The following is a 14,877-nucleotide window of genomic DNA, read 5'->3' as shown; positions in this document are numbered from 1 at the left end:
AACATGTGCGTTTTAAATTCTTTAGGAAAAAAATCACTAGTGTTTAAACACTGAGCACATATTTCTTCTCTGATAATTTAAATAGCTTAATTGCTCTTCCTCGAGATCTCTGGAAAGGCAAATCATGCTTCAGCTTCAGGGGAAAAAAAAAAGCTCATTAAAGAACAGATTAGAGAAAAGGCACAACTGAGAACATAGATTCTAATCCTCAACTCTCACTTAGTTCATGTTATTTCTTACTTTGTTTTAAACAAAACACCACACCACCAATCAGGATTGTCCTAATTAAGACAAAGCCAAATTCTTTTATATGAACTCCCCACTTCCACAGACAACAGTACCTGTTTAAATAACAGTATTAGTTGCTTACTGTCAACTTAAGCTCTTCTGCAGTGCATCACTAAACAAAAATGCTATTTTACCAAGCACATCATAACAGAGAACAGTGCAATCAATCTGATGTTTGTAAACATCACAAAGGAGCTAAAGGCTGTTTGTCAAAGTCAGTCAATAAGTAGCTACTTACATTACAAAACTTATTATGGGAAAGGACTGCAGTCTCAAAACATGTATTTATTTAGATTAATTTAACCAGCCTTAATTGTCCACTACCCGAGACCTGGGTCTCAGCATGGTTTACTTGTATTATTTTAAGAGCCCTCACTGCCTGAGCATTCAGAGTCCTGTCACAGTCCAATGAACCTGCACATGGAAGTGGAGCCTGTTTCATGAAGCTTTCTGAACCACTGGTTCTTAAATCAGTAATAATTTAAATCAAGGGGTAAACAAACATATTGATAGAAACAAAACAAATACTCTATAAACCTGGCTTCAGTCCCAACAGTCCAATTTTTCATTTCTCAGCCCAGTATATTTTGTCTCAAATGTTCAGCAAAGACAAAACTATCTTTTTACCACAGAACTTTGTCATTACTCAAATCCCAGAAAAAAAAAAAATATTTCCACTGTTGAAATGCATAACTCAGATTAACTGAAAGAAATCTGAGAAGAGATGCTACTGTTCTTTTAGATTAAGATACAGCTAAGCTAACTGAAGTTCATGATGAGTTTTTTGAACTCCTGAAAGATACTAAAAATCTTCATTTGCTCCAACTCTGTTATTCCTTATGAAAACATCACTTGAAACATCCCTCCTTTCTGATGCATCACTTCACTAGCCTCACCAGATCTAGAGCCATCTGCCAGGCCCCCGATCACCACTGTTAAAATACAAAAATACGGCACACTACATGTAAAGCGCAATTTCAGTTCTGGTGTTCATGCTTTATACTTGCACTCACATAACAAAAGTTCCTTCAAGAACTGCAAAAGACACAGTAATATAAAAATCAGTTTAAATAGAACTTCTTACAAGTATAAATTTATAAGCAAAGATTATAATTAAAACTCTTTTAACAAAAATGAATTAATGCATGTGACAAACAAACGTTTTACTAAAGTTATAGGACAGATATTTGATAGCATCATTGAACAGAAGGACATTGATTTCAGGTTCCATTGCTAAGAATGCATTAGCCAGCTAACTTACCATCACTTACTTGCTAACTTGTCTAAAAAACGTCTGCAAGGTACCAAATTCATCCAAGCCTTGATAAACACTATCGCATTTGCAAAAGGAAAAATGCAAATTTAGGAAAAACCTCCTGAAAAGTTACTCTGCCCCACGAGGAAAATAATTCCTGGAGGGGCTTTTTTTGTACTACTTAAATAGATTTTACAATACAAGTTTATATTTAATTTAGATAAGATTAACAAGATTCAAATCTTATATAAATAAAGGTAATTTTCATTTTTGGGCTCTTAAAATTAGGACAAGAAGTTCAGATTCCCAAATTATGAATACAGTTAACCTTGCACTTGGATGTTTGTTTTTTTTTTTTTAAATATGAAGGTCAACTACATATGCTATTCTGAATTCGGTGGTTAATTCTCAAAAGTACAGTGGATGGCAACAGCTGAACACACAACATGATTTGGTCTGACAAAAAAGAAGTTTCTGAGGACAAGACAGACCACTTGACCACTTACTAATTTCTCTGCGGAAGTTCCTGCATTTTTAATGCCATTTCACAAAAGCAGAATGTACATAATTTACATTAATCCTCTGAATATGGCCTTGAAGGAAAGCACCTAAGAAATGCTCATAAACTTCAAGTTGGCATCTAGAAGCATTGGTTTAAAATGAAACAAGTAACTAAGTAAAGGTTTCTCTCAGTTGGTTTGCTTACCTCTGGGGGGGGATATAAGGAGCAGATACTGTTGGCATAACTGTACAAGGTTCAACCACTGTTTTCTTGGCTTTTTTTGTCTTTTTTCTGACTTTTGATGTAGACCTAGCAGTTCTGACTGATCCTTCCTTTCTACAAACACCGTTTTTGATTTCAGCTTCTCCATAAATATTTAGAGGTCTCCGTGTGCAACCTGGTGGAGTATGTACATCGCAATAGGCAGTCTTTTTTACAGAGAATGTTGTCCCACTGCCAGTTAGTTCTTTCACAGGTTCCATTTTCATATATAGACCGGCCTTTTGAGCACACGTCACATGGAATGCAGTATAGCAGTTTGCTTTGTGGCACTGGATGCAGGCACCAACACCTTTCTGTTTACAGAGGTAGCATGTTAACTTCCATCTGGCTGGGGGAATGTTCCTGACACCATCAATTGGCTCAATAAAAACTGTATTGGCAAATCCAACTTCTGGAATCCACAAAGCACACACAACGTGTCCCCAACGATCATCATCAGTCTTTTTAAAGGCACCTCCCTTGTTTGGGCACAGCACACAGTCTACAGGCCGAGAACGGGACTGCAGACAGTGTCTGCAGAGCCACTGGCCCTCAGGTATATATGGCACCCCATAGCATTCCTGATGTACTGCTAAATTACACATATCACAAAACAGGATTACATTGCTGTTCTGACATTCACCATCCATGCATATACAACACACCGCATCTTCATCAATTAAAGACTGATGATCACCCTGTTTTTGGTTCTCACAATAAGACTCTTTCTCAAACCTATCCATAAGAAATTCAAACATATTTTGTGAGACAACTGACACTCCATCGCTTTTCCGCTTCTCATTTATTATTTCTAACCACGCATAATCTTCTTCATCCATGTCATACTCAACTTCATTATCAAGTTCTTCTGCTGATTTCTCAATGAATTTGTAATAAACTGGAGGTCTCCGAGGAGCCGAAGGGGGACTGTATTCAACAATCCGTACTTTTGGTTCTGGAAGAGGAGTCGTTGTAGCAGGTATACCATGTGAGCTTGGAAGAGCTTCATTTTTCTTTTTCACTTTGTTATTTTTATGCCGTTTGCTTCTTAGACAAACTGGTGGTCTTTCACTATTTTCTTTATTGCTGTTGCATTCACTCATTTCCTGGGCTGTAAGATCATCTTCTAATATAATCTCTAAAGGATCAAAGATACTGATCCTATGCAAGCGACCTTCAATTTCTATTTCAACCATTCTTTGAGCCTGAGCGTATGTCAAGGTTTCTCGTGTGGGGGAGTGCTTAATACTGCATGGGGAAGAAGAATGCCTTGCTGCCGATACTCGATGACATCTTCCTTTTCTCCTCATTTGGTAATGTTTACCTAAAATCAGAGCAACAGTTAATATTATGAACTCTAAACATTCATATTAAAGTATTAGTTTTAATATAGCAAGAAAAAACCCAAAACATTCAGTTCTACAGCTCCCAATCTATCTATTCAATTGGGGAAAAAAAAAAGGCTACCTGTTACCTTTACTTAATAGGACTGCTCATACCGTTTGTACAAATTTAACCTAATGATAAAGAGCTCTCCTAAATAACAGCTTCTTTAAGTAAACACAGCTATACAAAATCCTTGATACAAAAATCCTATCGAAGAGCTATCTGTAAGACCGCTGCATGAGAAAAAAACATTTCAGAAGTGACAGAGAAAAAAAATTACACTTGTTATGTTGTAAGAAAACCTTTAATACAATATTTTCTAATACCTTAAGGGTGTCTGCAATTTGAAATTTTCTTCAACGTCTACAGACTGCTTTCTCCAGATCTCCACTCAAAAGAACATATGTAACTGTGAAAGAAAAGCAAGTTTTCTCCACAGTCTTTCCCAGTGCAATTTGAAATACTCATGTTAATAACTCAATTACTACAGCTATACTTAAAGTTAGAAAAACACACATAATTACAAATTTGGCAAGTATGCAATTTGACAGCCCTTTACTTTTTTTACTTTTCTCAATTCTTAGTGAGTCTATTATTCTTTACAAAATGACAAGAACACAGTTGAACTTGCAATGCCCAATATGGTGCAGAATGGACTGCAACTAGGAGATACTCCACCTGTAAAGCAGATTGATCTTACAGCAAAAACATTCTCCTCCCTCCATTTAAGCGTGCATGTACACAGACCCTCTCCCTCAAGAGACTCTTCAAGAGTTCTCGGAGCAACTGAGGTACATAAAAATCTCCCTGTCTTAAAATCCAATCCCAATCTCTTTAACATAATTTTCAAGTTTATCACTTACTGGAAAAAGATCATTCCACATATGATACAAAAAGATAGCTTTTTTCCCCCCATCATGAAGCGCCATGACTAAGACAAGCATGCATTTTGATCACAAAATTTCTAATTAAAAAATTCCATACTTATGCCTTTTGACATTTTAATGTTGTTGGTTTTCCCTATGCGGGCTGACAATATTATAAAACCAACTGATAAGGTCAAGTTTAGAAGTTCCATCACCCTCCTTCCTTCTTCCTAATAAATCATTAATAAATAGCAAAATTCAACCTCAGCTACAGAAAAAACTCCTGATCTTAAATCTTAGATCTGGCTTAAAGTATTAGTAGAGCCTCACGGTTTCAATTCTGCATTTCAATGCAGTGCTGCCTACTAGTTAAAATAATGCAACTAGAGTCAGCATGTATTGCCAAAGTAGCAGAGAAATAAGAGAGATCACAACACAATTATTGTTGAAGACTAGTGTTTCTGTTTCAGGAAGAAAATAGCAAGGACTGGAACAATTACATAAACTACTCCATGCAGCCTGCCTTTTGCTTAGTCTATGATGCCAGTCTCTAAGGTGCACCTTCAAAATACTGAAGGAACTCCTTTTACAAGAAGACTAATTTAAGCAGCTAGCATTAAAACTAGTTCTTGAGAGGGTCTGATCTATCTGCTCTCACAAACTGACCTTATTTTCCCAATCTAAGCTGGTTTTATTATCCATGCAAGAATTGTGGTGCTCATAGAGCTATTTACACAAATATCTTGTTATTACTTGTTTTTACAGCACAAGCATAAAACCAGACAACAGTCGGTGTTTAATCATGAGAGACCTCTGATCTGTTCTACAGAATCAACAGATGAATAAAAAAGGGTCCACCTCTTCAAAAAAGTTTGGAAGAAATATTTAATAATTTCTGTAAAACGACACAGGGTTAAATCATACTGATTTCTTAACTGCAGAAGTTTAAACCAGTAACGCTGCTACAGAAAGTCCAATAACTAGAAACAAAGGCATACCGGTAATTTAACTGAAATTAGAAGTTAGCTTCCAGTTTCACATCAGATTCGATAATTCAGAGGCCAAAGATAACACAATGGCCCTGATTTCTGTTTATTACGGTGAATAAATAAAGCAGGATTCTTCAGCTAAAACACACCGACATGTCAAGGCACAGCAATGTGCTGCAGCTAAGAATGGTTTCATTTTATGTTTTTTTTTTCATCTGTCTTTATTTAGTCACCAATCAAGAAAAAACATTTACATTATCCTTACCTCGTATAATTGCATGTAAATTTTATCTAGATTTAAAAGTCTGTATTTTTTTTGAAAATGTCCCTTCCTACATCTTAGCTGGTTGTGTACGTGTTCACAGTGGTTCATGACAACAGTGACTGTTTTGAACAAAATACTGGGGGAGGGATGAGAGGTAGCCCTCAGAAATAAAAAAAAAAAACCCGTGCAACTTGCCCACACTTCACTAACTTAACCCAGTTTCACAGAAAAACACATTCATGCTGGGTTTCTAAGCTCTCCATCCTCCTCTGTTCCCAAGTTTCTTAAGCTCGGCTACAAGCAGGCAATAAGAAGAGGAAGAAAATATTCAAAAGCACAGGTGTTCTTGCTTTGAGATTTAGGACTACTATCATAAAACTCAAACAAACTATGAACCAGAATGATAAAAAACGGTTGAGCTAACATCTAAGCATCTTCCCTGTAATACCCAACTGTAAATAAAGCTAAATTAGGAAGCAAATTACAGTCACAGTTAAACACAGAATGGATACCCTACAAACACAATGCAATGAACACACAATTGGATCTGGTAGCACTCTGGCTGAATTTCATACAAACTTAGTGTGAATAACTTAAATGTTCTGGAAGCCAAAGCAGTGTTTTATTTCTCAAAAATTCTTCCGTTTGCAAGTGTCCTATAAATATTCCGGATGAAGATCAGATTTCTGCATAGCAGATTCATAACCAGGAGTTGTTTTGCTTTTCCCAGTTAATTATCAGGCACCTTTCTTCCCTTCCCCCCCTGTAGTAGTATCCTGTAGATGGACAGGAACAAAGACCATGGATCTAAGTTTGAAAAAGAGTAAACTAAGACACTTTCCATTCAATATTAACAAAGACATCACACTAACAGCAAAATAAGTTACATAATGTACTTCTGTTAGAGCTATTTTGCTGCTTAACTCAAAGACTGGAGGAGATAAACCGGGAAAGTTATCCACAGCTTTCCTCTCTTGGAATTACATCAGCTGCTTGAGAAGAAAGTCAGCACCAGACGCTTTCCTTGCCACAACAAAAGTACAAGACGACAGCTGTTTCTGTGGAACGCACGGTATGAGGGGAAAAAACACTTTTATCGAGGTGCAAGGATAGCTAAAACCAACAGGAAAAGTACTATAACGCACACTTTTTGATTACAAATTCCTTTTCCAATCTCTGTCCTAGCTACCTTCCTCCTCTCCAAACGAATTGCTTTTGGCCCCTGGATCCCCTGCTCAATAGAAACGGGAATTCCATTCTCAATGGACACTTTCACGCAGACCATTAAAAAGAGAAAGACCCAAAATGCTCTTTGGTCCCAGACAATGAGGGAGGGTAAGCAAACAGTGCCTACACGCACACGGGGCGGACACTACCCACAACTTCAGCTGCGGAGCAGGAGCAATCCCCTCAGGGGAATGCGAAGAACCGGGGTTCAGGCAGCCCCGTGAACCGGCGCGGGGACGACCACCGGAGCGGGTTCCCCCGAGCCGCTCTCCGCCCGAGCCGGCGGCAGCGCCCCCGGGACCCGGCAGCCCGGCCCCTCGCCGGCACGGCCCGCGCGGGGGCCTTGCCCACGCCCACGGGCCCGCCCTCGCCGGTTCTCCGCGAACACTTCCTGCCCACGCCCAGGGAGCCTCCAGCGCGCACACACCCCTCCGCGCCGATGGTTCCTGCCCGGCCCCGGCATTCCCCCCTCCCGGCCCCCGGGAGGATGGTTCCTGCCCAGGCCCATCATCTCCAGCCCTTCCCAAGTCACCTCCCTCCCCTCCGCGAAAATACTCGGCCCACAAATATGGCGGCTGACAAAACAGCTCGAGCGGCGCCCTCCCCCAGACCGCCGCGCTCGGCTCCCCCCCGCGCAGCCTCCCCGCCCGCCCGCCTCGCCCCCGGCCGCCGCTCGCCTCCGCGCCCTCCCCCGCCGCCGTGCCCAGCCCGCCCTGCCCTTCCCCCCGCACCCCCACCCCCACCCCGCCACCGGTCTCCGTCTCGCCGCGGCGGGACCCGCCGGCTGCCGGCCCCGCAGCCCTCCTCCCCCCCCCCCCCCCGCCGGCCCCGCCGACCGCCCGGCCTCACTCACGCTGTGGGAGCCGCCGAAGCGCGGCTGACAGACCTCCCGCTCCGCCTCTGCGGCCGACGCTGCGGCCGGTTTAATGGCGGAGGTCCCGCCGGTGCTGCCGCCTGGCCCCGCGTCCGGCAGCCGCGGGCGGGCGAGCGGGCGCTGAGAGGGCCGCGCTGCCCGCGGCGGCGACCCGGCGGTGGGTGCGGGGCTGCTGCTGCAGCCGGGCGCGGCGCATTCGTGAGGCGCGGCGCAGGTCGCCGTCCGGCTGCGGGCTCGGCGCTCAGCTCCCGGGGCTGAGCAGCTCCCCTCCCCCCTCGGCACAAACAATGCGGCTTCACCACAGCGCTGCGCCGACGGGGGGGGGGGGAGGAGAGGGAGGCGGCAGGGAAGGGACGTGAGGGCGCCAGGCACCGCCCAGCCCCGCCGCGCCGCCGCCGCGGGGCGGGGCCTAGGCACCGCCCCGCCCCGGCCGGCGGAGGGCCGCGCGGGGCCCGGCCCCAGCCGGCACGGGGCACTCGGGCGGGCGGGGCCGCGGGGCCTGGGCGGGAACGTGCTGCTCCGGCCGCTGCTTCCCGCCCAGGGCCGGCCGGGCTCGGCCGCTGCCAGGCCCCCGCCAGGCCCCGCGCCTCCCCCCGCCAGCGGCTTGAAACGCCCCAGCGCGGTGCGGACGACACGGGGGAGGAGGGGGAACGGGGGCGGGCCGCGGCTCGTTACAAAACCCAGGCTCCAAACGGCGAGCGAGTGGTATTTATTATTTCTTTGGGGGAAGCCTCAGCTCGAGATTCGTACGCAGAAGATTTGCTCGAAAGTTCACTCTTCGCGGACTCCGGGTGAGGCTGCTGCTTGTAAATTACCTGATAATAGCCTTACATTTTGACAAAGCAAAAGCAAGTTATTTCTGGCTCTCCCGGCAAAGGACACCCTTTGTTACGTATTATTTTTAGACAGCCATTACAGCCATATTCGAGATCTGGAGGATTTTACTGCAACACATTTCTGGGAGGCAGCTGCACCCACACACTTAAACAACTTCTAGCTAACCCAGCCCGAGACAAACGCTTGCCTTTGCGGGATCATACAGAACAAATCCTACACGTTGTAAAAAGCAAACAGCCAAGAGGATATGTGTGATGGTCTTGGCCCATCTGTAACCACCAGTAAACCTTTCTTCAAAACGATTTACCAATTCATTTTTACGTTTCCTCTAGTACTACTGTATTTGCTTGCTTCAAACAGCAGTTTGTCCTGCCATAAATTTATGAGTAGGACATCAGAAATAGATACACCTGTCATTACTTGTAGAAAGTGAATTAAGGTCCAGAGAGCTGAAGTAACTTCACTACGGAAATCCTGTAGAATAGGCAAAGTACTTTCAAACTCCTTCCCCCTGTCCCCCCAATCAGGGAACCAGCACGCCGTGCTCTCTTCAAACTATTAAAACAGCTAACATTTCTGCAGTGCACTCAGCATAGAAATAGATCTTTAGGATTAGACAGGCCCAGTAACTTCAATTTCCAATACAAAAAAAATAAAGATTGTATGAACTGTAGAGACCATCTGGTCCTTTGTGTACTCACCTGTGAGGAATTACTCTCCCGTTATATCGCTTAAGTGATCCTACCATCACTCTTACAACATGATGATTTAGTTAATGTTGTTGCACTGGAACTCAGCTTGTGATAGAAAAATTAAAGAGGGAGCAGCAAACTACATCATATAAATTAGTGTGCAATGTATACTAGAAATTATAAATGTTGTCAAGGAGCTAGTAATAATAAAATCTTATTTATGATTTTAAAAGTTGTTTTAAGTGATAATCCACATGTGTATCTGCCCTGCAGCTGTACAAATGCTTTCTAACCGGAGACAAGTTTTCCAGAGAGAACTTGCGGGTGTCCATACTCTCACGTGCCTGATGCGCAAGTAAGTCTGGCACTTTTCCAGTTTCTTTTTCCTGCCAGGTGGACTACAGCATTCCGTAGCTGGATGTCCCTTCAATAATGCAGTGTTCCTTGTTGGTATTTAACCATCTCTTTCTAGCTGAAACTCATGCTTTATTCTCTCTAGCAAGCTGTTGTACTTACATTACTTTTTCTTGAGACTCATCTTCCAGCTCTGTGCATAGGGCACATTTGGTAAAAACACTCCATCCATAAGGTGTAAGGTCTTAAACTTCACACTGATAAAAATGGGAAGTGGCAGTTCCAAAATGATTTCATTAAAAAGACCACGGCAGCATCGATTCCCACAACCTATTGACCAAGGACTCACAGCGCAGCCTGAATCAATCACGACAGCGTACTATACTGCCAGAACCTGATTTCCTAACAGATCTGAAATGAAAAGCTTCTGATCCACGGTAGCCTAATGCAGAAAGGCCTCGCCGCTCCTCAGATTCTCTACAGAATTTCAAATGACTGCTGAGCTTTATTTCCTGGTTCCCATAATGGAGATAGTGTCTCCACCTCAAATTACTAACATGCAGGCAGGGTTCATCAGTTGTTCTCTATCCTCTCAGTAAGAAGGTATAGGGAGTTGTCACCACAGACTGTCCAGGCTCTGGCACAGAATGCACGTCATTCCTTGATACAGCACTTCAGAGCAACGGCACAAAGATCAGGGCAGGCTCAACACATAGTTCAGTATTAGGAGCGTTACACTTTCAAATATTTTCTCATTGACATTATGACAGGCTACCAGATCAGGGTCCTCAACCCCTCCATGTTAAATATTAGTATGTTAGTCCATATCATTTCAAAACACAACAGTATGTAGTATTGTCTGGGGTATTTGACCAGTCCTCAACACACGCTTCTATGATCTCAAACATCTGTTTCCTTTGCCTTTTCCATCTCACAAGTGAGACTTGGTGACTCAAAGTAGTATTCTTTCTGGTTTTGGACAAGGAGGAAACAATTCTACTGGGATACTGTACAATTCTGAGCAAAAAATAACTGGCTCTCTGAACCACAGTTTGATGGCAACAAGACCCTCACCACCTTTTTTGGCACTAGCTCAACGTATGCATAGGGCTTCAGTCCCAGTCCATGAGAATCTACACACCTCTACTTGGCAGCATCAAGTTCTTATTCAAGTTGCCACTGCTGACTCACCCTGCAGGGAAGACTTCCACAGAAGGAGTATCTTCTGCCTACCAGCTTTCATCTGCACTAGTTATCAAATTCTCAAGAGAAACACTTCAAGAAGGAAGGATCATGTAAACAAACACAAATGCTATTTATCTGCTTTGGTATCCTCCTCTCTTTCCTTGCAGAATCAAGCTTCATGAAACACACTTCTATATTGCTCAAATGTATCACCTACCTGGTATCACCTTTGTTTTACAGATTAATAAAGATCAACTCAGATCTGCTGCAGCACTTAAATATTGGCAGTGGTGCTGGTCTTCCCTGGATGGAACTCTGATCCCTCCGCTGGTCTGAACAGCTGGATGGTGAAGGGACAAGCAAGAGGCAGAACCCACTCCACACGTTCTTTAGAACCTGCAAGAATCTTTCCATTTCAAGATAGGTTTTGGACTGCCATAACATGCGTGTGTGGGTGTATTCTTCCTATTACTATGAAGAATGTGCCTAACCTTGCTAAGTCATGTGATGCCTCAAGACAATCTACCCCTATAAAGTTTTCAAGTCTGGCTTCCTACTGTACAGTTTACACCTTCAGACTCATCTATGCATGATTAATATTCCCCTCCAGAATACTGTCTCATAAGATACAACATTATCATGGTCCTCTCATTCTGCAAGGGGATGCTTTTTGATCTCACTTACCTCATCAGTTGTGGTACATGGCACTGGTAGAGTACTCGCAGGCATGACTGTGCAAGGCTGGTTGTTCTCAAAAGAAAGGTTGTTCTCAAACCTCACTGAAGCCAGAACAGCATGCACTGTGGAAAAGATGCTGCAACCCTATCAAAAGACATTTTATGGCAGTGTGCTGACAAACAAAACAACTGTTTATCTTCAGTCTACAAGGCTGTGTAGTGTTCCTCCACCTCTTCTGACTGATCTTTGCGAACTGCTGTATTTAAAGACAAATCCACGTATCACTGATCCATCTCCTAGTTATCACTGATACACTGGCAGAAAGGCTGACTTCTTTTTCATACCAGACTGAGTGGATATATGGTCCAAAGTCCTAGATGACAGTTCCCAGGAAACAACCTTTTAGCTTCAACTATGGAAGAAAAAGTGTTGGCCCTTTTTAACCCTACATGTTTACTGAGTATTTTCCTTGTTCTCTGGTCAGGAAGAATTGTCTGCATTTTCCTTTTCATTCCTCTGATCCTGAAGTTTTAGCTGTATTATGACGAAAAGGTGAGTAAAGATGAAGTAATATTGGTGTTCATCCATGTTCACCAACTGCTAAGGAATCAAAGATTTTTGCTTCTTATGGCCTCACTAACTCTTACTTCCTGCACATACCATCTTTCTCATCCTTAGAATCAAAGTGGCCCTCTATTTGTAAAATTGGTAAGATCTTTTAAAACAGAACAGTTCAGTTCATGCTGATCCAAACAAATGGTCTTCACTGAAACACGAGTTTTAAAACAGACTGGAGGCTGAGTCAATGCCTTTTACGGTACTGATAAAGACAGAGCTCTTTTATCACCACAGCTCCACCAGAACTCAAACTACATCAGTGTGCTTGCTAAGAAATACCTCTGCAAGTTGCATCTGCTAAGCAGTCTTGTGGAATGTTATCTATAGATAATACTTAAAGATCATTTGACAGAGTGGTCTTTAAGCTGTACAGCTGCTATGCAAAGGCCCTTACCCCACTTCCATTTAAGCATTTGTGGGAACTACTGCTTGCAGTCACCTACTGCAGATAGAAAGATATGTTAAGCACTTTGCTGAGATACACAATTGACAGGGAAACCTACTTCCTGCCTTACTTACCCTTCCACTATCTATCCTGAATCCTTTAACATCAAGTACCTTTGGGATTTTGCAGTTATAAGATGCTCCCTACCATACATGCTTGTAACTGTTGCATGATGGAAGATGGGGCTTGAGCTCACCCCTACACGACACTGCAAAGATAAAAAAAAAAAAAAAATCTTCAGTATTAGGATATACATGAAAGCGTATGTAAACTACACTTCAACAAAACAAAACAAAATATCCCCAAATTACAAAATTCTGCAGCAAAAGCACAAAGCTTGCCCACCTACTCACCTGTAGGTCTTCTAAATAGCAAAACTACTATCTACTGGAGACTATTATATCAAGCACAAACCTTTGGAGCAGAGTTATTTGCACTTATGTATAATGATATTGTTGTTTACAAAAGAGCAGACAGAGCCATGAACAAGGGAATAGAATTCCCCTTCTCTCTGATCATTGCCACTTTGGCATTAATTATTCAATTCCTAGTGTTTACAGTTTGGCACCTTTATTATGTTCTGCATAGTAACTCCAGCTGCAAAGGTCTTTATGGGAAGCTATTCCCATAAACAAGTCACCGATTTTCTGTTTAGCTCCCAGAACTGCCTCCCTGCATGATCAGATGAAAATGACAGCCAGCGCAAGAGAGGCAGCAGGAAAGTAAATCCAGGGTTTGCGAGTGCCCCTTCAGCATCTCTAGTCATTAGCTTAGCTGATAGAAGCTGCATGTTTAGAATTGGAGTGTCTGTCAATTCACATAGCATAATTAACTGAGCCAAGTTACAGGCAAAGACAAAATGTAATGGTTAGGACTCAAAAAGCAAAACAGTAATTGCTATGTAAGAAGTTCTAAAAATATACTTGCATAGCAAAGAATTACAAAACACTGTGGCGAAACAATTTATGTTGGATTTTGACTTCTTTTTTTGCAAGACATGATGAGGAAACCTCAGTAGCAGGTAAAGACAGAATTTATAGACAGTTAATGCAACAAAAAAAAAGCACCTATTTGAACTGAAAAAATTTGTGAAAGGCAGCCATAGCAAAGGGAAAACAAAGTGCTCTCCACACAAATCTGATGTGCAATATATTTCTCAAATCAAACACCAATTTCAGTACCTTAATTTCTTTAATTTCTCCTTGTGGTTGTTCTTCTCATCAGGTTTGAATTTCAGAAGACACTTCTTTTAGCACGAACTCAGCCAGCATAACCCATGTAAACAATATTACTGCAAATACATTATTATTTTCTCTGATAACCCTCTCCTACTCCGTGATCCTTTCCTCTACACTGGAAAGGATCCTCTACACAGCCTTCATCCAAGCAAGAAAAAGTTACTTGCTGCCTTAATAAAGTTTAATAATATATAAAGTTTATTTTATTTATTAAATCCTTAGAGTGACTTCTCTATTCTCAATTCCTCGCTGTCAGTATCAAAACTTGCAAGTGTAATGTGATGAAGTATAAACTCTGATTGAAGTTGTTTTCCTAGTTAGATCACTCACAATTGTGTATCTCCAAGAAATGATCTCCAATGTTTACAATGAGTTAATACTTCAGCCTTAGTATAATTAAGTTAAAATTCAATCACAAATCCAGTCTTAATTACTTTACTACCTGTTCCTCATTCATTCTAGAGGACAGACCTGGTCTGCAGATGATTAAGATAGTATGCAATGGAGGAAACTTTGCTGTTAGAATCCCTAGTCATTTACTACAGAAGAAATCCCAAAATAGATGGGCTCATTCAGAATTAAAACCTTGTCTCCTCATTTACAAGGCAAAGGACCTCAAAGCAAGGTGACATCAAAATCTGGTGAGGAAAAATAAAGTGAAAAAGTAAGTCAGAAGCAAGACTCAATAAATGACATCTACAAAAATAGCCAACAAGAGAATCAGACATGGCTCATGGCTTCCTCTGTTCAGAGAAAACCGACTCGTATGTATCATTTAACAAATAATAATGAGCCCTACACAAGTTTTCTTTGCTTTGTCTCAGACCTGCCTACCACCTTGGCCAGGGCCTGATGCTGGCTAATAAAGAGATCTTCCCAACTCACACATCTATAAATCAGTTCTGATACATACTATG

At 42.2% G+C, this 14,877-nt stretch overlaps 1 protein-coding gene across 4 annotated transcripts in view; it reads right to left on the bottom strand.

The window, feature by feature from the left end:
- BRD1 (bromodomain containing 1) overlaps positions 1-8,246 on the bottom strand; it is a 63,259-nt gene extending 55,013 nt beyond the window's left edge. For 2 of the 4 annotated variants that reach the window (XM_074827708.1, XM_074827710.1), the window contains exons 1-2: positions 7,893-8,245; positions 2,250-3,630 (exon numbers count right to left, since the gene is read on the bottom strand). In XM_074827708.1, the coding sequence (XP_074683809.1) occupies positions 2,250-3,616 (1,367 nt within the window). In that variant the 5' untranslated portion in view covers positions 3,617-3,630; positions 7,893-8,245. Of the gene's footprint in view, positions 1-2,249; positions 3,631-4,018; positions 4,102-7,892 lie in introns of all 4 variants that reach the window. The other 2 variants (XM_074827709.1, XM_074827711.1) reach the window with 2 other exon arrangements.
- Positions 8,247-14,877: the final 6,631 nt, after the last annotated feature.

Source organism: Strix aluco, chromosome 5, assembly GCF_031877795.1.
Source record: "Strix aluco isolate bStrAlu1 chromosome 5, bStrAlu1.hap1, whole genome shotgun sequence".
NCBI classification, from domain to species: domain Eukaryota; kingdom Metazoa; phylum Chordata; class Aves; order Strigiformes; family Strigidae; genus Strix; species Strix aluco.
The sequence above is the reverse complement of the archived record's forward strand: the minus strand, read 5'-3'. Positions and strand labels throughout refer to the sequence as shown.